At 53.2% G+C, this 24,827-nt stretch overlaps 1 protein-coding gene across 2 annotated transcripts in view; it reads left to right on the top strand.

Moving 5' to 3' along the window:
• Positions 1-24,827, top strand: part of PHKA1 (phosphorylase kinase regulatory subunit alpha 1) — a 262,039-nt gene that overhangs the window by 188,947 nt on the left and 48,265 nt on the right. The window contains exons 28-30 of one of the 2 annotated variants that reach the window (XM_073639601.1): positions 18,662-18,691; positions 21,354-21,527; positions 21,606-21,659. In XM_073639601.1, the coding sequence (XP_073495702.1) occupies positions 18,662-18,691; positions 21,354-21,527; positions 21,606-21,659 (258 nt within the window). The remainder of the gene's footprint in view (positions 1-18,661; positions 18,692-21,353; positions 21,528-21,605; positions 21,660-24,827) is intronic. The other variant, XM_073639602.1, reaches the window with a different exon arrangement.

Below are 24,827 nucleotides of genomic sequence, written 5' to 3'. Positions count from 1 at the left end.
ATCTACCTCCTCCAATGGCTGCTGGTGGAGGAGCAGTGACCAAACCTGTCCATCTGCCTCCTCCAATGGCTACTGGTGGAGGAACAGTGACCAGACCTGTCCATCTGCCTCCTCCAATGGCTACTGGTGGAGGAGCAGTGACCAAACCTGTCCATCTGCCTCCTCCAATGGCTACTGGTGGAGGAGCAGTGACCAGACCTGTCCATCTGCCTCCTCCAATGGCTACTGGTGGAGGAGCAGTGACCAGACCTGTCCATCTGCCTCCTCCAATGGCTGCTGGTGGAGGAGTATGTGACCGGACCTGTCCATCTGCCTCCTCCAGTGGCTGCTGGTGGAGGAGGAGCAGTAACCAGACCTGTCCATCTGCCTCCTCCAGTGGCTGCTGGTGGAGGAGTATGTGACTGGATCTGTCCATCTACCCCCTCCAATGCTTGCTGGTGGAAGAGTATATGACCGGACCTGTCCATCTACCCACTTCATTGCCTGCTGGTGGAGGAGCAGTGACCAGACCTGTCCATCTGCCTCCTCCAATGTCTGCTGGTGGAGGAGCAGTGACCAGACCTGTCCATCTGCCTCCTCCAATGGCTGCTTGTGGAGGAGTATGTGACTAGACCTGTCCATCTGACTCACCCAATGGCTGCTGGAGGAGGAGCAGTGACCAGACCTGTCCATCTGACTCCCCCAATGGCTGCTGGAGGAGGAGCAGTGACCAGACCAGTCCATCTGCCTCCTCCAATGGCTGCTGGTGGAGGAGCATGTGACCAGACCTGTCCATCTGCCTCATCCAGTGGCTGCTGGTGGAGGAGTATGTGACCAGACCTGTCCATCTGCCTCTTCCAATGGCTGCTGGTGGAGGAGGAGCAGTGACCAGACCTGTCCATCTGCCTACTCCAATGGTTGCTGGTGGAGGAGCAGTGACCAGACCTGTCCATCTGCCTCCTCCAGTGGCTGCTGGTGGAGGAGTATGTGACCAGACCTGTCCATCTGCCTCCTCCAATGGTTGCTGGTGGAGGTGGAGCAGGAGCAGTGACCAGACCTGTCCATCTGCCTCCTCCAATGTCTGCTGGTGGAGGAGCAGTGACCAGACCTGTCCATCTGCCTCCTCCAATGGCTACTGGTGGAGGAACAGTGACCAGACCTGTCCATCTGCCTCCTCCAATGGCTACTGGTGGAGGAGCAGTGACCAGACCTGTCCATCTGCCTCCTCCAATGGCTACTGGTGGAGGAGCAGTGACCAGACCTGTCCATCTGCCTCCTCCAATGGCTGCTGGTGGAGGAGCAGTGACCAGACCTATCCATCTACCTCCTCCAATGGCTGCTGGTGGAGGAGCAGTGACCAAACCTGTCCATCTGCCTCCTCCAATGGCTACTGGTGGAGGAGCAGTGACCAGACCTGTCCATCTGCCTCCTCCAATGGCTACTGGTGGAGGAGCAGTGACCAGACCTGTCCATCTACCTCCTCCAATGGCTGCTGGTGGAGGAGCAGTGACCAAACCTGTCCATCTGCCTCCTCCAATGGCTACTGGTGGAGGAGCAGTGACCAGACCTGTCCATCTGCCTCCTCCAATGGCTGCTGGTGGAGGAGCAGTGACCAAACCTGTCCATCTGCCTCCTCCAATGGCTACTGGTGGAGGAGCAGTGACCAGACCTGTCCATCTACCTCCTCCAATGGCTGCTGGTGGAGGAGCAGTAACCAGACCTGTCCATCTGCCTCCTCCAATGGCTACTGGTGGAGGAGCAGTGACCAGACCTGTCCATCTGCCTCCTCCAATGGCTGCTGGTGGAGGAGCAGTGACCAAACCTGTCCATCTGCCTCCTCCAATGGCTGCTGGTGGAGGAGCATGTGACCAGACCTCTCCATCTGCCTTCTCCAATGGCTGCTGGTGGAGGATTAGTGACCAGACCTGTCCATCTGCCTCCTTCAGTGGCTGCTGGTGGAGGAGTATGTGACTGGATCTGTCCATCTACCCCCTCCAATGCTTGCTGGTGGAAGAGTATATGACCGGACCTGTCCATCTACCCACTTCATTGCCTGCTGGTGGAGGAGCAGTGACCAGACCTGTCCATCTGCCTCCCCCAATGGCTGCTGGTGGAAGAGCAGTGACCAGACCTGTCCATCTGACTCCCCCAATGGCTGCTGGTGGAGGAGGATGTGACCAGACCTGTCCATCTGCCTCCTCCAATGGCTGCTGGTGGAGGAGCATGTGACCAGACCTGTCCATCTGCCTCCTCCAATGGCTGCTGGTGGAGGAGCAGTGACCAGACCTGTCCATCTGCCTCCTCCAGTGGCTGCTGGTGGAGGAGTATGTGACTAGACCTGTCCATCTGCCTCCTCCAATGGCTGCTGGTGGAGGAGGAGCAGTGACCAGACCTGTCCATCTGCCTCCTCCAATGGCTGGTGGTGGAGGAGGAGCAGTGACCAGACCTGTCCATCTGCCTCCTCCAATGGCTGGTGGTGAAGGAGCAGTGACCAGACCTGTCCATCTGCCTCCTCCAATGGCTGCTGGTGGAGGAGCAGTAACCAGACCTGTCCATCTGCCTCCTCCAATGGCTGCTGGTGGAGGAGAAGTAACCAGACCTGTCCATCTGCCTCCTCCAATGGCTGCTGGTGGAGGAGAAGTAACCAGACCTGTCAATCTGCCTCCTCCAATGGCTGCTGGTGGAGGAGCAGTGACTAGACCTGTCCATACAATGGCTGCTGGTGAAGGAGCACTGACCAGACCTGTCCATCTGCCTCCTCCAATGGTTGCTGGTGGAGCAGGAGCAGTGACCAGACCTGTCCATCTGCCTTCTCCAATGGCTGCTGGTGGAGGAGCAGTGACCAGACCTGTCCATCTGCCTCCTCCAATGGCTGCTGGTGGAGGAGCAGTGACCAGACCTGTCCATCTGCCTCCTCCAATGACTACTGGTGGAGGAGCAGTGACCAGACCTGTCCATCTGCCTCCTGCAATGGCTGCTGGTGGAGGATTAGTGACCAGACCTGTCCATCTGCCTCCTCCAATGGCTGCTGGTGAAGGAGCAGTGACCAGACCTGTCCATCTGCCTCCTCAAATGGCTGCTGGTGGAGGATTAGTGACCAGACCTGTCCATCTGCCTCCTCCAATGGCTGCTGGTGGAGGAGCAGTAACCAGACCTGTCCATCTGCCTCCTCCAGTGGCTGCTGGTGGAGGAGTATGTGACTGGATCTGTCCATCTACCCCCTCCAATGCTTGCTGGTGGAAGAGTATATGACCGGACCTGTCCATCTACCCACTTCATTGCCTGCTGGTGGAGGAGCAGTTACCAGACCTGTCCATCTGCCTCCTCCAATGGCTGCTTGTGGAGGAGTATGTGACTAGACCTGTCCATCTGACTCCCCCAATGGCTGCTGGAGGAGGAGCAGTGACCAGACCTGTCCATCTGACTCCCCCAATGGCTGCTGGAGGAGGAGCAGTGACCAGACCAGTCCATCTGCCTCCTCCAATGGCTGCTGGTGGAGGAGCATGTGACCAGACCTGTCCATCTGCCTCATCCAGTGGCTGCTGGTGGAGGAGTATGTGACCAGACCTGTCCATCTGCCTCTTCCAATGGCTGCTGGTGGAGGAGGAGCAGTGACCAGACCTGTCCATCTGCCTACTCCAATGGTTGCTGGTGGAGGAGCAGTGACCAGACCTGTCCATCTGCCTCCTCCAGTGGCTGCTGGTGGAGGAGTATGTGACCAGACCTGTCCATCTGCCTCCTCCAATGGTTGCTGGTGGAGCAGGAGCAGTGACCAGACCTGTCCATCTACCTCCTCCAATGTCTGCTGGTGGAGGAGCAGTGACCAGACCTGTCCATCTGCCTCCTCCAATGGCTGCTGGTGAAGGAGCAGTGACCAGACCTGTCCATCTGCCTCCTCCAGTGGCTGCTGGTGGAGGAGCAGTGACCAGACCTGTCCATCTGCCTCCTCCAATGGCTGCTGGTGGAGGAGCAGTGACCAGACCTGTCCATCTACCTCCTCCAATGGCTGCTGGTGGAGGAGCAGTGACCAAACCTGTCCATCTGCCTCCTCCAATGGCTACTGGTGGAGGAGCAGTGACCAGACCTGTCCATCTGCCTCCTCCAATGGCTGCTGGTGGAGGAGCATGTGACCAGACCTCTCCATCTGCCTTCTCCAATGGCTGCTGGTGGAGGAACAGTGACCAGACCTGTCCATCTGCCTCCTCCAATGGCTGCTGGTGGAGGAGCAGTGACCAGACCTGTCCATCTGCCTCCTTCCGTGGCTGCTGGTGGAGGAGTATGTGACCGGACCTGTCAATCTACCCACTTCATTGCCTGCTGGTGGAGGAGCAGTGACCAGACCTGTCCATCTGCTTCCTCCAATGGCTGCTTGTGGAGGAGTATGTGACTAGACCTGTCCATCTGACTCCCCCAATGGCTGCTGGTGGAGGAGCAGTGACCAGACCTGTCCATCTGCCTCCCCCAATGGCTGCTGGTGGAAGAGCAGTGACCAGACCTGTCCATCTGACTCCCCCAATGGCTGCTGGTGGAGGAGGATGTGACCAGACCTGTCCATCTGCCTCCTCCAATGGCTGCTGGTGGAGGAGCGTGTGACCAGACCTGTTCATCTGCCTCCTCCAATGGCTGCTGGTGGAGGAGCAGTGACCAGACCTGTCCATCTGCCTCCTCCAATGGCTGCTGGTGGAGGAGCAGTGACCAGACCTGTCCATCTGCCTCCTCCAGTGGCTGCTGGTGGAGGAGTATGTGACTAGACCTGTCCATCTGCCTCCTCCAATGGCTGGTGGTGGAGGAGGAGCAGTGACCAGACCTGTCCATCTGCCTCCTCCAATGGCTGGTGGTGGAGGAGGAGCAGTGACCAGACCTGTCCATCTGCCTCCTCCAATGGCTGGTGGTGAAGGAGCAGTGACCAGACCAGTCCATCTGCCTCCTCCAATGGCTGCTGGTGGAGGAGCAGTGACCAGACCTGTCCATCTGCCTCCTCCAATGGCTGCTGGTGGAGGAGAAGTAACCAGACCTGTCCATCTGCCTCCTCCAATGGCTGCTGGTGGAGGAGCAGTGACTAGACCTGTCCATACAATGGCTGCTGGTGAAGGAGCACTGACCAGACCTGTCCATCTGCTTCCTCCAATGGTTGCTGGTGGAGCAGGAGCAGTGACCAGACCTGTCCATCTGCCTTCTCCAATGGCTGCTGGTGGAGGAGCAGTGACCAGACCTGTCCATCTGCCTCCTCCAATGGCTGCTGGTGGAGGATTAGTGACCAGACCTGTCCATCTGCCTCCTTCAGTGGCTGCTGGTGGAGGAGCAGTGACCAGACCTGTCCATCTGCCTCCTCCAATGGCTGCTGGTGGAGGAGCAGTGACCAGACCTGTCCATCTGCCTCCTCCAATGGCTGCTGGTAGAGGAGCAGTGACCAGACCTGTCCATCTGCCTCCTCCAATGGCTGCTGGTGGAGGAGCAGTGACCAGACCTGTCCATCTGCCTCCTCCAATGGCTGCTGGTGAAGGAGCAGTGACCAGACCAGTCCATCTGCCTCCTCCAATGGCTGCTGGTGGAGGAGCAGTGACCAGACCTGTCCATCTGCCTCCTCCAATTGCTGCTGGTGAAGGAGCAGTGACCAGACCTGTCCATCTGCCTCCTCCAATGTCTGCTGGTGGAGGAGGAGCAGTGACCACACCTGTCCATCTGCCTCCAATGGCTGCTGGTGGAGGAGAAGTAACCAGACCTGTCCATCTGCCTCCTCCAATGGCTGCTGGTGGAGCAGCATGTGACCAGACCTCTCCATCTGCCTCTTCCAATGGCTGCTGGTGGAGAAGCAGTGACCAGACATGTCCATCTGCCTCCTCCAATGGCTGCTGGTGGAGGAGTATGTGACCGGACCTGTCCATCTGCCTCCTCCAGTGACTGCTGGTGGAGGAGGAGCAGTAACCAGACCTGTCCATCTGCCTCCTCCAGTGGCTGCTGGTGGAGGAGTATGTGACTGGATCTGTCCATCTACCCCCTCCAATGCTTGCTGGTGGAAGAGTATATGACCTGACCTGTCCATCTACCCACTTCATTGCCTGCTGGTGGAGGAGCAGTTACCAGACCTGTCCATCTGCCTCCTCCAATGGCTGCTTGTGGAGGAGTATGTGACTAGACCTGTCCATCTGACTCCCCCAATGGCTGCTGGAGGAGGAGCAGTGACCAGACCAGTCCATCTGCCTCCGCCAATGGCTGCTGGTGGAGGAGCATGTGACCAGACCTGTCCATCTGCCTCATCCAGTGGCTGCTGGTGGAGGAGTATGTGACCAGACCTGTCCATCTGCCTCTTCCAATGGCTGCTGGTGGAGGAGGAGCAGTGACCAGACCTGTCCATCTGCCTACTCCAATGGTTGCTGGTGGAGGAGCAGTGACCAGACCTGTCCATCTACCTCCTCCAATGGCTGCTGGTGGAGGAGTATGTGACCAGACCTGTCCATCTGCCTCCTCCAATGGCTGCTGGTGGAGGAGGATGTTCCAGACCTGTCCATCTACTTCCATTGGCTTCTGGTGGAGAAACATTTGACCAGACCTGTCCATCTGCTTCCTCCCATGGTTGCAAGGTGGGGGAGTATGTCATCAGACCTGTCCATCTGCCTCCTACAATTGAAAAACCCTGCACTTGGTAAAGCTGTTGGACCTGACCTGGATCTGTTGGACAGGTCTGGTCACTGCTCCTCCACCAGCAGCCATTGGAGGAGGCAGATGGACAGGTCTGGTCACTGCTCCTCCACCAGCAGCCATTGGAGGAGGCAGATGGACAGGTCTGGTCACTGCTCCTCCACCAGCAGCCATTGGAGGAGGTAGATGGACAGGTCTGGTCACTGCTCCTCCACCAGCAGCCATTGGAGGAGGCAGATGGACAGGTCTGGTCACTGCTCCTCCACCACCAGCAGCCATTGGAGGAGGCAGATGGACAGGTCTGGTCACTGCTCTTCCACCACCAGCAGCCATTGGAGGAGGCAGATGGACAGGTCTGGTCACTGCTCCTCCTTCACCAGCAATCATTGGAGGAGGCAGATGGACAGGTCTGGTCACTGCTCCTCCACCAGCAGCCATGGTATGGACAGGTCTGGTCACTGCTCCTCCACCAGCAGCCATTGGAGGAGGCAGATGGACAGGTCTGGTCGCATAATCCTCCGCCAGCAGCCATTGGAGGAGGCAGATGGACAGGTCTGGTCACATAGTCCTCCACCAGCAGCCATTGGAGGAGGCAGATGAACAGGTCTGGTCACTGCTCCTCCACCAGCAGCCATTGGAGGAGGCAGATGGACAGGTCTGGTCGCATAATCCTCCGCCAGCAGCCATTGGAGGAGGCAGATGGACAGGTCTGGTCACATAATCCTCCACCAGCAGCCATTGGAGGAGGTAGATGGACAGGTCTGGTCACTGCTCCTCCACCAGCAACCATTGGAGTAGGCAGATGGACAGGTCTGGTCACTGCTCCTCCACCAGCAGCCATTGGAGGAGGCAGATGGACAGGTCTGGTCGCATAATCCTCCGCCAGCAGCCATTGGAGGAGGCAGATGGACAGGTCTGGTCACATAATCCTCCGCCAGCAGCCATTGTATGGACAGGAGAGCCGTGCAGTCTGTGAGGAAGGCTGCAATAACAAGAACAGGAGGAGAAGCTGTAATACTTATACATTACTAAGTGCCACAAAATCATGGCCATGACACTTTTGTTAAAATAAAGTGACCGACCCATTTAATTTTCTTTTTCATGTCACAATGTTTTTTTAAAAACAGTAGTAATCTTGCAAGTTGTCCACTGGCCACTGGGCTTGTAGTAGTCAGACCTCCTGTCCTTTCAGTAGACTGCTTGTTATCAGAGACAGGATTACAGTGACCGCTAACACTGGATCCACCATTCACTACAGATGGCGTTACAGCTCGCCTCCTCCTCCTTCCTTCACAAGGTCTTTGGCACTCGCTTGTTAGGTGCTTTGATATAGTTGGGCTCTGTTCTCTGTGGCTAGTGTACATTTCATTTTCTGACACCGCAGCAGGAAGTATTAGTATAAAAAGCCCCAGTGGCCGGTCTGAGAACTGCAAGATTCCTATTTTATTCAATACAGATTGTGATATGGAATATAAAACATTGTTATAATATGTTTATATTTTTTGGCAAAGTAACATGATTTAAACAATTGGTCATGTTTTATGATGGCTTCCTTTTGAAGGTAACTTGGCAATGATACAGGGATACTGGGGTTTGTGGGAAAAGATTCAGTATAACTTGTATCTTATTCATTGAAATCCCAATGAAAGTATTTGCCCCCCTTTTGTTACATTACTCCCTGTGTGTAAATATTTTTATCATCTGATCGGTGTCTGATGCATCAGCACTAAATAGTGAAGTGAGACAAATATAGGCGGAAATTACCTCTATGGGATCAAATAACTTGAAATTGTCATGTGCATATGTATTCATTACTCCCTAAATATTTCTGGTGTAAGGGATTTCCTTCATAAGTCCCACGTTAGTGACGGGACGTCCCGCTGTGTGCAGCCTGATGTCACACGTCCCGCTGTGTGCAGCCTGATGTCACACGTCCCGCTGTGTGCAGCCTGATGTCACACGTCCCGCTGTGTGCAGCCTGATGTCACACGTCCCGCTGTGTGCAGCCTGATGTCACACGTCCCGCTGTGTGCAGCCTGATGTCGCACGTCCCGCTGTGTGCAGCCTGGTGTCGCACGTCCCGCTGTGTGCAGCCTGATGTCACACGTCCCGCTGTGTGCAGCCTGATGTCGCACGTCCCGCTGTGTGCAGCCTGATGTCGCACGTCCCGCTGTGTGCAGCCTGATGTCGCACGTCCCGCTGTGTGCAGCCTGATGTCGCACGTCCCGCTGTGTGCAGCCTGATGTCGCACGTCCCGCTGTGTGCAGCCTGATGTCGCATGTCCCGCTGTGTGCAGCCTGGTGTCGCACGTCCCGCTGTGTGCAGCCTGGTGTCGCACGTCCCGCTGTGTGCAGCCTGGTGTCGCACGTCCCGCTGTGTTCAGCCTGGTGTCGCACGTCCCGCTGTGTTCAGCCTGGTGTCGCACGTCCCGCTGTGTTCAGCCTGGTGTCGCACGTCCCGCTGTGTTCAGCCTGGTGTCGCACGTCCCGCTGTGTTCAGCCTGGTGTCGCACGTCCCGCTGTGTTCAGCCTGGTGTCGCACGTCCCGCTGTGTTCAGCCTGGTGTCGCACGTCCCGCTGTGTTCAGCCTGGTGTCGCACGTCCCGCTGTGTTCAGCCTGGTGTCGCACGTCCCGCTGTGTTCAGCCTGGTGTCGCACGTCCCGCTGTGTTCAGCCTGGTGTCGCACGTCCCGCTGTGTGCAGCCTGGTGTCGCACGTCCCGCTGTGTTCAGCCTGGTGTCGCACGTCCCGCTGTGTGCAGCCTGGTGTCGCACGTCCCGCTGTGTGCAGCCTGGTGTCGCACGTCCCGCTGTGTGCAGCCTGGTGTCGCACGTCCCGCTGTGTGCCGTCTGGTGTCGCACGTCCCGCTGTGTGCGGTCTGGTGTCGCACGTCCCGCTGTGTGCGGTCTGATGTCGCACGTCCCGCTGTGTGCGGTCTGATGTCGCACGTCCCGCTGTGTGCGGTCTGATGTCGCACGTCCCGCTGTGTGCGGTCTGATGTCGCACGTCCCGCTGTGTGCGGTCTGATGTCGCACGTCCCGCTGTGTGCGGTCTGATGTCGCACGTCCCGCTGTGTGCGGTCTGATGTCGCACGTCCCGCTGTGTGCCGTCTGGTGTCGCACGTCCCGCTGTGTGCCGTCTGGTGTCGCACGTCCCGCTGTGTGCCGTCTGGTGTCGCACGTCCCGCTGTGTGCCGTCTGGTGTCGCACGTCCCGCTGTGTGCCGTCTGGTGTCGCACGTCCCGCTGTGTGCCGTCTGGTGTCGCACGTCCCGCTGTGTGCCGTCTGGGGTCGCACGTCCCGCTGTGTGCCGTTTGGGGTCGCACGTCCCGCTGTGTGCCGTCTGGGGTCGCACGTCCCGCTGTGTGCCGTCTGGGGTCGCACGTCCCGCTGTGTGCCGTCTGGGGTCGCACGTCCCGCTGTGTGCCGTCTGGGGTCGCACGTCCCGCTGTGTGCCGTCTGGGGTCGCACGTCCCGCTGTGTGCCGTCTGGGGTCGCACGTCCCGCTGTGTGCCGTCTGGGGTCGCACGTCCCGCTGTGTGCCGTCTGGGGTCGCACGTCCCGCTGTGTGCCGTCTGGGGTCGCACGTCCCGCTGTGTGCCGTCTGGGGTCGCACGTCCCGCTGTGTGCCGTCTGGGGTCGCACGTCCCGCTGTGTGCCGTCTGGGGTCGCACGTCCCGCTGTGTGCCGTCTGGGGTCGCACGTCCCGCTGTGTGCCGTCTGGGGTCGCACGTCCCGCTGTGTGCCGTCTGGTGTCGCACGTCCCGCTGTGTGCCGTCTGGGGTCGCACGTCCCGCTGTGTGCCGTCTGGGGTCGCACGTCCCGCTGTGTGCCGTCTGGGGTCGCACGTCCCGCTGTGTGCCGTCTGGGGTCGCACGTCCCGCTGTGTGCCGTCTGGGGTCGCACGTCCCGCTGTGTGCCGTCTGGGGTCGCACGTCCCGCTGTGTGCCGTCTGGGGTCGCACGTCCCGCTGTGTGCCGTCTGGGGTCGCACGTCCCGCTGTGTGCCGTCTGGGGTCGCACGTCCCGCTGTGTGCCGTCTGGGGTCGCACGTCCCGCTGTGTGCCGTCTGGGGTCGCACGTCCCGCTGTGTGCCGTCTGGGGTCGCACGTCCCGCTGTGTGCCGTCTGGGGTCGCACGTCCCGCTGTGTGCCGTCTGGGGTCGCACGTCCCAAAAAAATAAAGTTCATTTTTTTTCTATATAAAATGGTAAATAAGGTTCCCGGTGCTAAATTTACTGTTTGCATTCGTCACCAGTATAATGTACAAGTCTTTTGCACAACTGCAGCATATCCCATTTGTATTGTGGTTACTTGATGTTGGACGGATCGTTTCTGTTTTAGGATCTTTTAATTTACAATGTGAAATGTTGACAACTGAATTGAACTATTTCTATATGAACGGCAGGGAAAATAAGATATTGCGAAAATATTTTGCACATAACTATACTGGAAGCGAATCCATCTGCTGTATCGTAATGTGAAAATGTATCTATGTGTAAATCCACATGGCCCAAAAGGACCTAGATACGTGGATAAATAGTAGTAAATGCAATGTGTAGCCCAAAATGAGATTATAACTTTTATTTTACTCAAAAAATGGCTGGAGATTGGTATAAAAGGCTATCGGTCATTATTTACCAAACCGTACAAGTGTAAAAAAAAATACCCATAATAAGAACCCCTCAAATGCCGAAAAGTCCATTAACCACAAGTTTCAGAAGCGCATAATGAATATTTTAAAAAATATCAAATTTGGTTATTTTTGACGGAACAGAACAGCAGGGTTAATGGGTTGCAGGCACTGTGATTGGATACTTCAGCACTAGCACTTTAAATATAATCTATTTTGATACATGCTGTTCCCATTCCAGTTTAAAATGAATTGTAGGTGTCATACTCTAACACCTTATCCAAGCTACTGATCACGTTTAACTATGTAGTATATACACTGCTCAAAAAAATACAGGGAACAGTGATATAACACCTCCTAGATGTGAAGGAATGAAATCTTCTCATTGAATACTTTGTTCTGTACAAAGCTGAATGTGCTGACAACAAAATCACACAAAAATCATCAATGGAAATCACATTTATTAACCAATGGAGGCCTGGATTTGGAGTCACCCCCAAAATTAAAGAGGAAAATCACACTATAGGCTGATCCAACTGTGATGTAATGTCCTTAAAATAAGTCACAATGAGGCTGAGTATTGTGTGTGGCCTCCACGTGCCTGTATGACCTCCCTACAATGCCTGGGCATGCTCCTGATGAGGCTGAGTATTGTGTGTGGCCTCCACGTGCCTGTATGACCTCCCTACAACGCCTGGGCATGCTCCTGATGAGGCTGAGTATTGTGTGTGACCTCCACGTGCCTGTATGACCTCCCTACAATGCCTGGGCATGCTCCTGATGAGGCTGAGTATTGTGTGCGGCCTCCACGTGCCTGTATGACCTCCCTACAATGCCTGGGCATGCTCCTGATGAGGCTGAGTATTGTGTGTGGCCTCCACGTGCCTGTATGACCTCCCTACAACGCCTGGGCATGCTCCTGATGAGGCTGAGTATTGTGTGTGGCCTCCACGTGCCTGTATGACCTCCCTACAACGCCTGGGCATGCTCCTGATGAGGCTGAGTATTGTGTGTGGCCTCCACGTGCCTGTATGACCTCCCTACAACACCTGGGCATGCTCCTGATGAGGCTGAGTATTGTGTGTGGCCTCCACGTGCCTGTATGACCTCCCTACAACGCCTCGGCATGCTCCTGATGAGGCTGAGTATTGTGTGTGGCCTCCGCGTGCCTGTATGACCTCCCTACAACGCCTGGGCATGCTCCTGATGAGGCTGAGTATTGTGTGTGGCCTCCACGTGCCTGTATGACCTCCCTACAATGCCTGGGCATGCTCCTGATGAGGCTGAGTATTGTGTGTGGCCTCCACGTACCTGTATGACCTCCCTTCAATGCCTGGGCATGCTCCTGATGAGGCTGAGTATTGTGTGTGGCCTCCACGTGCCTGTATGACCTCCCTACAACGCCTGGGCATGCTCCTGATGAGGCTCAGTATTGTGTGTGGCCTCCATATGCCTGTATAACCACCCTACATCGCCTGGGCATGCTCCTGATGAGGCTGAGTATTGTGTGTGGCCTCCACGTGCCTGTATGACCTCCCTACAACGCCTGGGCATGCTCCTGATGAGGCTGAGTATTGTGTGTGGCCTCCACGTGCCTGTATGACCTCCCTACAACACCTGGGCATGCTCCTGATGAGGCTGAGTATTGTGTGTGGCCTCCACGTGCCTGTATGACCTCCCTACAATGCCTGGGCATGCTCCTGATGAGGCTGAGTATTGTGTGTGGCCTCCACGTACCTGTATGACCTCCATTCAATGCCTGGGCATGCTCCTGATGAGGCTGAGTATTGTGTGTGGCCTCCACGTGCCTGTATGACCTCCCTACAACGCCTGGGCATGCTCCTGATGAGGCTCAGTATTGTGTGTGGCCTCCATATGCCTGTATAACCACCCTACATCGCCTGGGCATGCTCCTGATGAGGCTGAGTATTGTGTGTGGCCTCCACGTGCCTGTATGTCCTCCCTACAATGCCCGGGCATGCTCCTGATGAGGCTGAGTATTGTGTGTGGCCTCCACGTGCCTGTATGACCTCCCTACAACGCCTGGGCATGCTCCTGATGAGGCTGAGTATTGTGTGTGGCCTCCACGTGCCTGTATGACCTCCCTACAACACCTGGGCATGCTCCTGATGAGGCTGAGTATTGTGTGTGGCCTCCACGTGCCTGTATGACCTCCCTACAATGCCTGGGCATGCTCCTGATGAGGCTGAGTATTGTGTGTGGCCTCCACGTGCCTGTATGACCTCCCTACAACACCTGGGCATGCTCCTGATGAGGCTGAGTATTGTGTGTGTGTGTGGCCTCCACGTGCCTGTATGACCTCTCTACAACGCCTGGGCATGCTCCTGATGAGGCTGAGTATTGTGTGTGGCCTCCACGTGCCTGTATGACCTCCCTACAACGCCTGGGCATGCTCCTGATGAGGCTGAGTATTGTGTGTGGCCTCCACGTGCCTGTATAACCACCCTACAACGCCTGGGCATGCTCCTGATGAGGCTGAGTATTGTGTGTGGCCTCCACGTGCCTGTATGACCTCCCTACAACGCCTGGGCATGCTCCTGATGAGGCTCAGTATTGTGTGTGGCCTCCACGTGCCTGTATGACCTCCCTACAATGCCTGGGCATGCTCCTGATGAGGCTGAGTATTGTGTGTGGCCTCCACATGCCTGTATGACCTCCCTACAATGCCTGGGCATGCTCCTGATGAGGCTGAGTATTGTGTGTGGCCTCCACGTTCCTGTATGACCTCCCTACAACACCTGGGCATGCTCCTGATGAGGCTGAGTATTGTGTGTGGCCTCCACGTGCCTGTATGACCTCCCTACAACGCCTGGGCATGCTCCTGATGAGGCTCAGTATTGTGTGTGGTCTCCATGTGCCTGTATGACCTCCCTACAACGCCTGGGCATGCTCCTGAAGAGACTCAGTATTGTGTGTGGCCTCCACGTGTCTGTATGACCTCTCTACAACACCTGGGCATGGTCCTGATGAGGCTGAGTATTGTGTGTGGCCTCCACGTGCCTGTATGACCTCCCTACAACGCCTGGGCATGCTCCTGATGAGGCTGAGTATTGTGTGTGGCCTCCATGTGCCTGTATGACCTCCCTACAACGCCTGGGCATGCTCCTGATGAGTCTCAGTATTGTGTGTGGTCTCCATGTGCCTGTATGACCTCCCTACAACGCCTGGGCATGCTCCTGATGAGGCTGAGTATTGTGTGTGGCCTCCACGTGCCTGTATGACCTCCCTACAACGCCTGGGCATGCTCCTGATGAGGCTCAGTATTGTGTGTGGCCTCCACGTGCCTGTATGACCTCCCTACAATGCCTGGGCATGCTCCTGATGAGGCTGAGTATTGTGTGTGTGTGTGTGTGGCCTCCACGTGCCTGTATGACCTCCCTACAATGCCTGGGCATGCTCCTGATGAGACTGAGTATTGTGTGTATGGCCTCCACGTGCCTGTATGACCTCCCTACAACGCCTGGGCATGCTCCTGATGAGGCTGAGTATTGTATGTGGCCTCCACGTGCCTGTATGACCTCCCTACAACACCTGGGCATGCTCCTGATGAGGCTGAGTATTGTGTGTATGGCCTCCACGTGCCTGTATGACCTCCCTACAACGCCTGGGCATGCTCCTGATGAGGCTGAGTATTGTGTGTGGCCTCCACGTGCCTGTATGACCTCCCTACAATGCCTGGGCATGCTCCTGATGAGACTGAGTATTGTGTGTGTGTGGCCTCCACGTGCCTGTATGACCTCCCTACAATGCCTGGGCATGCTCCTGATGAGGCTGAGTATTGTGTGTGTGTGGCCTCCACGTGCCTGTATGACCTCCCTACAACGCCTGGGCATGCTCCTGATGAGGCTGAGTATTGTGTGTGGCCTCCACGTGCCTGTATGACCTCCCTACAACGCCTGGGCATGCTCCTGATGAGGCTGAGTATTGTGTGTGGCCTCCACGTGCCTGTATGACCTCCCTACAACGCCTGGGCATGCTCCTGATGAGGCTGAGTATTGTGTGTGGCCTCCACGTGCCTGTATGACCTCCCTACAACGCCCGGGCATGCTCCTGATGAGGCTGAGTATTGTGTGTGGCCTCCACGTGCCTGTATGACCTCCCTACAACGCCTGGGCATGCTCCTGATGAGGCTGAGTATTGTGTGTGACCTCACCGGTCATGGTGAAGGATGTTGCAGGCAGCAGATCGCTCTCCACAGCATCTCCAGACTCTGTCACGTCTGTCACATGTGCTCAGTGTGAACCTGCTTTCATCTGTGAAGAGCACAGGGCGCCAGTGGCGACTTTGCCAATCCTGGTGTTCTGTGACAAATGCCAAGCGTCCTGCACGGTGTTGGGCTGTGAGCACAACCCCCATCTGTGGACGTCGGGCCCTCATACCACCCTCATGGAGTCGGTTTCTAACCGTTTGTGCAGACACATGCACATTTGTGGCCTGCTGGAGGTCATTTTCCAGGGCTCTGGCAGTGCTCCTCCTGTTCCTCCTTGCACAAAGGCGGAGGTAGCAGTCCTGCTGCTGGGTTGTTGCCCTCCTACGGCCCCCTCCACGTCTCCTGGTGTACTGGCCTGTCTCCTGGTAGCGCCTCCAGCCTCTGGACACTACGCTGACAGACACAGCAAACCTTCTTGCCATAGCTCGCATTGATGTGCCATCCTGGATGAGCTGCACTACCTGAGCAACTTCTGTGGGTTGTAGAGTCCGTCTCATGCTACCATGAGTATGAAAGCACAACCAACATTCAAAAGTGACCAAAACATCAGCCAGAAAGCATTGGTACTGAGATGTGGTGTGTGGTCCCCACCTGTAGAACCACTCCTTTATTGATGGTGTCTTGATAATTGCCAATAATTTCCATCTATTGTCTATTCCATTTGCACAACAGCATGTGAAATTGATTGTCAATCAGTGTTGCTTCCTAAGTGGACGGTTTGACTTCACAGAAGTTTCATTTACTTGATTTACTAATACTGTTGTTTAAGTGTTCCCTTTATTTTTTGAGCAGTGTATGTTGTTGCCTATGTATTGTTGTTAATCTAATAACTTGAGATATTTTTTATGAACAATTTACTCCAATCTCCTTGTATGGCTGACCATTAAGGAAGAGGCACCACTAACCAAACAACATCATGAAGACCAAGGAGATCTCCAAACAAGCCAGGAACAAAGTTGTTGAGAAGTACAAGTCAGGGTTAGGTTATAAAAATATTATCCCTATCTCTGATGATCCCCCAGAGCACCATCTGATCCATTATCAAATGGATAGAACATGGTACCACGACAAACCTACCAAGAAAGGGCCACCCACCAAAACTCTCAGCCTGGGCAAGGAGGGCATTAATCAGAGAGGCAGCACAGAGACCAAATTTAACCCTGAAGGTGCTGCAGAGTTCCCAGGCAGAAACTGGAGTATCTGTCCATACAACCACAATAAGTCATACACTCCATAGAGGTGGCTTTTATGGAAGAGTGGGCTGAAAAATGCTTTTACTTAAACACAAAAATTGTAAGGCTCGTTTTGATTTTCCAAAAGACATGTGGGAGACTCCCCCAAATGTATGGAGGAAGGTTCTGTGGTCAGATGAGACCAAAATTGAGCTTTTTGGCCATCATGGTAAATGCTGTGTCTGTTGCCAAACCAGCACAGCTCATCACTCCCAGGAACACCATCCCCACAGTGAAACACGGTGGTGGCAGTTTCATGCTGTGGGGATGGTCCAAGACGAGGGGAAGAGGATGGTGCAAAATACAGGGATATTTGTGAGCAAAACCTGTTTGTCTGTCAGTGATTTGAGACTGGTATGGAGGTTCACCTTCCAACAAGACAATGACTCAAAGCATACTGCTAAAGCAACACTCGAGTGGTTTAAGGGGAAATGTGTAAATGTTCTGGAGTGGCCTAGTGCAGGGTTCCCCAACTCCAGTCCTCAAGGCCCACCAACAGGTCATGTTTTCAGGATTTCCTTAGTATTACACAGGTGATAATTCCATCACCTGCACAGGCAATAATTCCATCACCTGTGCAATACTAAGGAAATCCTGAAAACATGACCTGTTGGTGGGCCTTGAGGACTGGAGTTGGGGAACCCTGGCCTAGTGAAACCGAGATCTTAATCCAATGGAGAATCTGTGGTCAGACTTGAAGATCGCTGTTCACCAGAGGAAACCACGTAACTTGCAGGAGCTGGAGCAGTTTTGCCTTGAGGAATGAGAAACAATCCCAGTGGTCAGATGTGGAAAGCTGTTGGAGACTTATCCAAATCGACTGCAGCTGTAATTACCGCAAAAGGAGGCTCTACAAAGTACTGACCTTAGGGGGTGAATAGTTATGCACACTGAAGTTTTCAGTTAATTGGTCCTATTTGTTGTTTTCTTCACAATAAAAGAAAAATGTTCAAAGTTGTCGGCATGAACTGAAGCAAACCCTCAAAAAAACATGAGATTCCTGATAGTGAGGTAGAAAAACACGAAAATTGCAGAGGAAGGGGGGGTACTTTTGCAAGCCACTGTATGTATAGGAGTAGGAGTCCTGTGGGCGGTCCTACTAGTCATCGTCTTCCCTACATGACTGTGCATGCAGAGAGCTGTCAATCACTGAACAGGACTGCCCACTGGACTCCTGCATACAAACACTTAATACAATGGAAGGTTTACTGATCCTTTTCCCACAACAATGTATTTCTGTGTGATCTCCTTCTCCTCTATAAGATCTCGCCTGCAGATCACTTTCACCATTACTGGTTCCCTTGAAGTCACAGGCCGCTGCAGCCCAAGGTCTCGTTCAGACGTCGGTGATTTTTATTGTGCAGAACTTTGTACATCAGTGGTTTTCATCCGAGTTTCACCAGTACTTGGTCCATGTGTCCATTTTTATCATCCCTATTTAATCACTTATTCTCACTGATGAAAAATATAACTTGTAAAGCTTCTCCCATACTTTATGACGACACTCGCGGCCTGCACCCTGATGACGTCCATTCGTCACCTATAGACTTGTATTGGGCACTTTGTCCGTGATGCGGATCATACATGTCTTGTATTGGGCACTTTGTCCGTGATGCGGATCATACATGTCTTGTATTGGGCACTTTGTCCGTGATGCGGATCATACATGTCTTGTATTGGCCACTTTGTCCGTGATGCGGATCATGCATGTCTTGTATTGGCCACTTTGTCCGTGATGCGGATCATACATGTCGCTGTGATTTTTTTTGCTGACACTGCACTCAACCAAACATGGACATGTGCAGAGCGCAATAGATGATCTATAATATGTGAAAACGGATGTCTGAACGAGGCCCAAGGCTAAGATTGTGACTGCCGACTCCACCAGCTGAAGGGCATTTATTATGGACTCTACATTCTGATCAGTTTTATTTTGTGTTTCCCAATACAGGATATGGATTTATTTTCAGCCGTATCCCTGGTAAATATATTTACTTTACTTATACATCTCCCATAGTTAATATGTGCCTAAAGATTGAAAGAAAACCTATTATAACAAGGTGTTACTCAAGTCATTTTATGCTTCTGCCATTTTTTTGTCTCACATGATGAAAATAAGTAGAATTATCTGGAAATTCACAATGTGAATTCTGACTAATGTATATTTAAATTAGGGCTGTGGAGTCGGTAAGCCAAACCTCCGACTCCTCACTTTCCATGACTCCGACTCCTCAGCCCTGACTCAAATGAAACAAAACCGCAGCATAACATGGCTTTAAGGAAGATTTCCAATTTTGACAAATCCCTGTCGCCCGGCTGAAGTTTGTTTACCAAAATAGACTGGGTTTTACGCACCCTCCCCAGGTCCAGAGCAGAGTCTTTCCCTCTGCTCCCAGTGTTTGTCTGCAGCGTTGATCAACAGCACTACAGCCGATTTACTGAGCTGAGCCGCTGCACACAGTTATTGTAACATCAGCGCTGCAGACGTCTACAGCACTACAGCCAATTACTGAGCCGCTGTATACAGTTATTGTCTGCAGCGCTGATGTCACGTCTACAGCACTACAGCTGATTACTGAGCTGAGCCGCTGTGCACAGTTATTGTCTGCAGCGCTAATGTCACGTCTACAGCACTACAGCCAAGTACTGAGCTGAGCCGCTGTGCACAGTCATTGTCTGCAGCGCTAATGTCACGTCTACAGCACTACAGCTGATTACTGATCTGAGCCGCTGTGCACAGTTGTCTGCAGCGCTAATGTCACTTCTACAGCACTACAGCCAAGTACTGAGCTGAGCCGCTGTGCACAGTCATTGTCTGCAGCGCTAATGTCACGTCTACAGCACTACAGCCAAGTACTGAGCTGAGCCGCTGTGCAGTCATTGTCTGCAGCGCTGATGTCACGTCTACAGCACTACAGCTGATTACTGAGCTGAGCCGCTGTATACAGTTATTGTCTGCAGCGCTGATGTCACGTCTACAGCACTACAGCTGATTACTGAGCTGAGCCGCTGTGCACAGTTATTGTCTGCAGCGCTAATGTCCCGTCTACAGCACTACAGCCAAGTACTGAGCTGAGCCGCTGTGCACAGTCATTGTCTGCAGCGCTAATGTCACGTCTACAGCACTACAGCCAAGTACTGAGCTGAGCCGCTGTGCAGTCATTGTCTGCAGCGCTGATGTCACGTCTACAGCACTACAGCTGATTACTGAGCTGAGCCGCTGTATACAGTTATTGTCTGCAGCGCTGATGTCACGTCTACAGCACTACAGCTGATTACTGAGCTGAGCCGCTGTGCACAGTTATTGTCTGCAGCGCTAATGTCACGTCTACAGCACTACAGCCAAGTACTGAGCTGAGCCGCTGTGCACAGTCATTGTCTGCAGCGCTAATGTCACGTCTACAGCACTACAGCTGATTACTGATCTGAGCCGCTGTGCACAGTTGTCTGCAGCGCTAATGTCACTTCTACAGCACTACAGCCAAGTACTGAGCTGAGCCGCTGTGCACAGTCATTGTCTGCAGCGCTAATGTCACGTCTACAGCACTACAGCCAAGTACTGAGCTGAGCCGCTGTGCACAGTCATTGTCTGCAGCGCTGATGTCACGTCTACAGCACTACAGCTGATTACTGAGCTGAGCCGCTGTGCACAGTTATTGTCTGCAGTGCTAATGTCACGTCTACAGCACTACAGCCAAGTACTGAGCTGAGCCGCTGTGCACAGTCATTGTCTGCAGCGCTCTTTGTGGTGCACCTGGTACCTCTATTTCTCCTGGCCCTTGGCCTGTCCATTACTCCTATCTATAATTGTAATTGGTAAGCGATATTTGTATCTGCATTGACATTGTATATTCATCTGTACATCTGTGCGGACCTGTGCATATGTATGGTGTGTGCTATTTTTGTACTTTTTGTGCTTGCCTTTCCTTCCTCTTTCTCCTTGAGGAAATTTTTCTCAAAGTATATATATTCTGTATACACACTACTATGTGCTGCATTTTGTAACCTATTATCTACTTCATACTGCCACCCTTGGTGGCCGTTTTTTTATATTTGGTATTTAATAAAGCTATACTGTTTTTATGCCTATACGTACTCTGTTTCTCCTGTTATTATATCTAATGTTGAGTAGGCTTGTGGTAATTACTAGCCATGTATTTTCTAATTGGCGTCTTGCCACGATTATATAAAAAATGAAGGCCCTTCTGTGCATAAGCACTACAGCTGAGTACTGAGCTGAGCCGCTGTGCACAGTCATTGTCTGCAGCGCTGATGTCACGTCTACAGCACTACAGCTGATTACTGAGCTGAGCCGCTGTGCACAGTTATTGTCTGCAGCGCTAATGTCACGTCTACAGCACTACAGCCAAGTACTGAGCTGAGCTGCTGTGCACAGTCATTGTCTGCAGCGCTCTTTGTGGTGCGAGCGCTGCATTATCTGCTGTTAGAGGCTGATTCTGGCTATTTATTACATCGGGCGTCTGCCCTGTGGGCAGCAGGATCCGCTTCGGAGCCCCCTTCATGCACCCTGACCCTCTCCATGACAGACAAATCATTCATGGAGCATTAAGGGGGTAAAAGAAGCGGTGATTGTATCTGTAGATTTCTGACACTTATATCTCATGTCCCGTCCTCTAACACAGAAGCCTGGAGACACGTTGTCCTCTTCTGGGGAGCTCTCTACCTCCACCATCTCCGATAGTGACAGCGCTTATGACAGCCGGCAGGGCCAGTGGCTTAGAAGACGGCGTCTGGACGGGGCGCTGAATAGGGTTCCTGTGGGATTTTATCAGAAAGTCTGGGCGATCCTGCAAAAGGTGAAACCGTTTTATGAGAAATGTAGAATAATCTCAATTCCTTCTGATGTATTTATTGTATTTTTTTCTTTTGTTTAGTGCCATGGCTTGTCTATAGAGGGCTTTGTTCTGCCGTCCTCCAGCACCCGGGAGGTAATGAATGTCCGGCTTATAGAAACACTGTAGCTGTCTGTTTATTGCTTATATAGTGCATGATAGGCTGCGATTGGAAAATAATGTTGATTTTTCTTTGTATGCCTTAGTGTCCCTGTTTTAGTTGATGTCTGGATTATCTGACATCTTGATTCCTTCTTCCCCTCTGATATGACTGCCATAATGCAGACATTTCCCATATGCCACAGTGTCATTGAATGTTCTTGCTGCTATCTCAAGGCGGCCAGGGACGACACAGGGATGTAAATATGGAAAGCGCTGTGGAATTAATGGCGCTGTAGAAACGAGTCAAATATTTAACAAGAATGTAGAGTTTCTGTATGCAGCAGTTGTAGCGTTTCCTATGCGATGTATGCAGCAGTCTCACTGTATCCTATGTGATGTATATACAGCAATCTGTGTCTCCTATGTGATGTATGCAGCCGTCTCACTGTAATAATAATAATAATAATAATAATTTTTTATTTTTATAGCACCAACATATTCCGCAGCACTTTACAATTTTAGGGGGGACTTATACAGGCAATACAGAATAAACATATCTCATATCAGAAGGAGTGAGGGTCCTGCTCACAAGCTTACAGTCTATGAGGAAAGGGGGGACACAAAAGGTAGAATGTACATATATTGTATAATGCAGCCTTGATATACTAAATAGGATAAATAATACATGGACTGGTCGCCTGCCAGTATGTGTACAGTCCTGACAGAGGCTATTATGTGCATGGTTGGTATGAACCTGAAATTGAAGAAGATTTGAATATGCGGGAAAACTGGGACGGACAGATAGTGTGTGGAGGCGATACACCAGTCTAAAGAAATGGGTTTTTAGGGTCCGCTTGAAACTGTGGGTATTAGGAATTAATCGAACTGTCCTGGGTAGTGCGTTCCAAAGAATTGGCGCAGCACGCGAGAAATCTTGGAGACGGGAGTGGGAAGTTCGGATTATGGAGGATTTAGTTTTAAGCCACTGGCAGAACGGAGGGCACGTGTAGGGTGGTAGACTGAGACAAGGGAGGAGATGTAGGGGGGTACTGAAGCATGGAGCATCACATCCTATGTGATGTATATACAGCAATCTGTGTCTCCTATGTGATGTATTCAGAAGTATCACTGTATCCTATGTGATGTATATAGAGCAGTCTGTGTCTCCTATGTGATGTATATACAGCAGTTTGTGTCTCCTTTGTGATGTATGCAGCAGTCTCCTTGCATCCCCTGTGATGTATACAGTAGAGTGTGGGGGCATCCCCCATGATGTGTACAGTAGAGTCTGGGGGCATCCCCCGTGATGTGTACGGTAGAGTCTGGGGGCATCCCCCGTGATGTGTACGGTAGAGTCTGGGGGCATCCCCCGTGATGTGTACGGTAGAGTCTGGGGGCATCCCCCGTGATGTGTACGGTAGAGTCTGGGGGCATCCCCCGTGATGTGTACGGTAGAGTCTGGGGGCATCCCCCGTGATGTGTACGGTAGAGTCTGGGGGCATCCCCCGTGATGTGTACGGTAGAGTCTGGGGGCATCCCCCGTGATGTGTACGGTAGAGTCTGAGGGCATCCCCCGTGATGTGTACGGTAGAGTCTGGGGGCATCCCCCGTGATGTGTACGGTAGAGTCTGGGGGCATCCCCCGTGATGTGTACGGTAGAGTCTGGGGGCATCCCCCGTGATGTGTACGGTAGAGTCTGGGGGCATCCCCCGTGATGTGTACGGTAGAGTCTGGGGGCATCCCCCGTGATGTGTACGGTAGAGTCTGTGTATCCGGTGTTATATACCGTATTTTTCGGACTATAAGTTGCACCGGACTATAAGATGCACCTGGGTTTTAGAGGAGGAAAATAGGAAAAAAAATTAAGCAAAAAATGTGGTCATGATGCCCTGTTATGAGGGAGGGGGTCTGCTGCTGACACTGGTATTGGGGTAATGTCCTCCATTTCTGTTACTATCCTCCATCCTGGTATGTATGGCCCCTCCTTCCTAGTATACGTGGCACCCATCCCATACTAGTATACGTGGCCCTCATCTCCATCGTGGTATTCATGGCACCCCTTTTTCTCCCATCCTTGTATGCATGGCACCCCTTGATCCCCAATCCTAGTATGCATGGCACCCCTTGATCCCCCATCCTGGTATGCATGGCACCTCTCACCCCCCAATCCTGGTATGCATGGCACCCCTTGATTCCCCATCCTGGTATGCATGGCACCCCTTGATCCCCCATCCTGGTATGCATGGCACCCCTTGATCCCCCATCCTGGTATGCATGGCACCCCTTGATCCCCCATCCTGGTATGCATGGCACCCCTTGATCCCCCATCCTGGTATGCATGGCACCCCTTGATCCCCCATCCTGGTATGCATGGTACCCCTTGATCCCCCATCCTGGTATGCATGGCACCCCTTGATCCCCCATCTTGGTATACTTGGCACCCCTTGATCCCCCATCCTGGTATGCGTGGCACCCCTTGATCCCCCATCCTGGTATGTGTGGCACCCCTTGATCCCCCATCCTGGTATGCGTGGCACCCCTTGATCCCCCTTCCTGGTATGCATGGCACCAATTGATCCCCCTTCCTGGTATGCATGGCACCAATTGATCCCCCTTCCTGGTATGCATGGCACCAATTGATCCCCCTTCCTGGTATGCATGGCACCCCTTGATCCCCCATCCTGGTATGCATGGCACTCCTTGATTCCCCATCCTTGTATGCATGGCATCCCTTGATTCCCCATCCTTGTATGCATGGCATCCCTTGATTCCCCATCCTGGTATGCATGGCACCCCTTGATCCCCCATCCTGCTCTGCATGGCACCCCTTGATCCCCCAATCCTGGTATGCATGGCACCCCTTGAGCCCCCATCATGCTGCCAACAATAAAAAATAAACAATCATACTCGCCTCCTCCCGCTCTACTGCCGACACTCTCACTGTGTTAGCCATGCATGGCAGGTGAGATGCTGTGCCGGAATAGTCACTGCTCCCCACGCCCGGACTATGGACGTGGGGAGCAGTGACCATTCAGTCTCTTCAATAGCCGGCACACTGTACCGCAGCGTGGCTCCTGCTGCCCCTCTGCGGTCAGCAGGTCATGGGAGTGGGTTGTAGCGAATATTCATGATCTTTAATAATGGGCACACAGACCGCAGAGC

The sequence above is a fragment of the Phyllobates terribilis genome, unplaced genomic scaffold (assembly GCF_046119375.1).
Source record: "Phyllobates terribilis strain yellow unplaced genomic scaffold, ASM4611937v1 Scaffold_7__3_contigs__length_470593459, whole genome shotgun sequence".
NCBI lineage: Eukaryota > Metazoa > Chordata > Amphibia > Anura > Dendrobatidae > Phyllobates > Phyllobates terribilis.
This window is presented reverse-complemented; position numbering and strand designations above follow the sequence as displayed.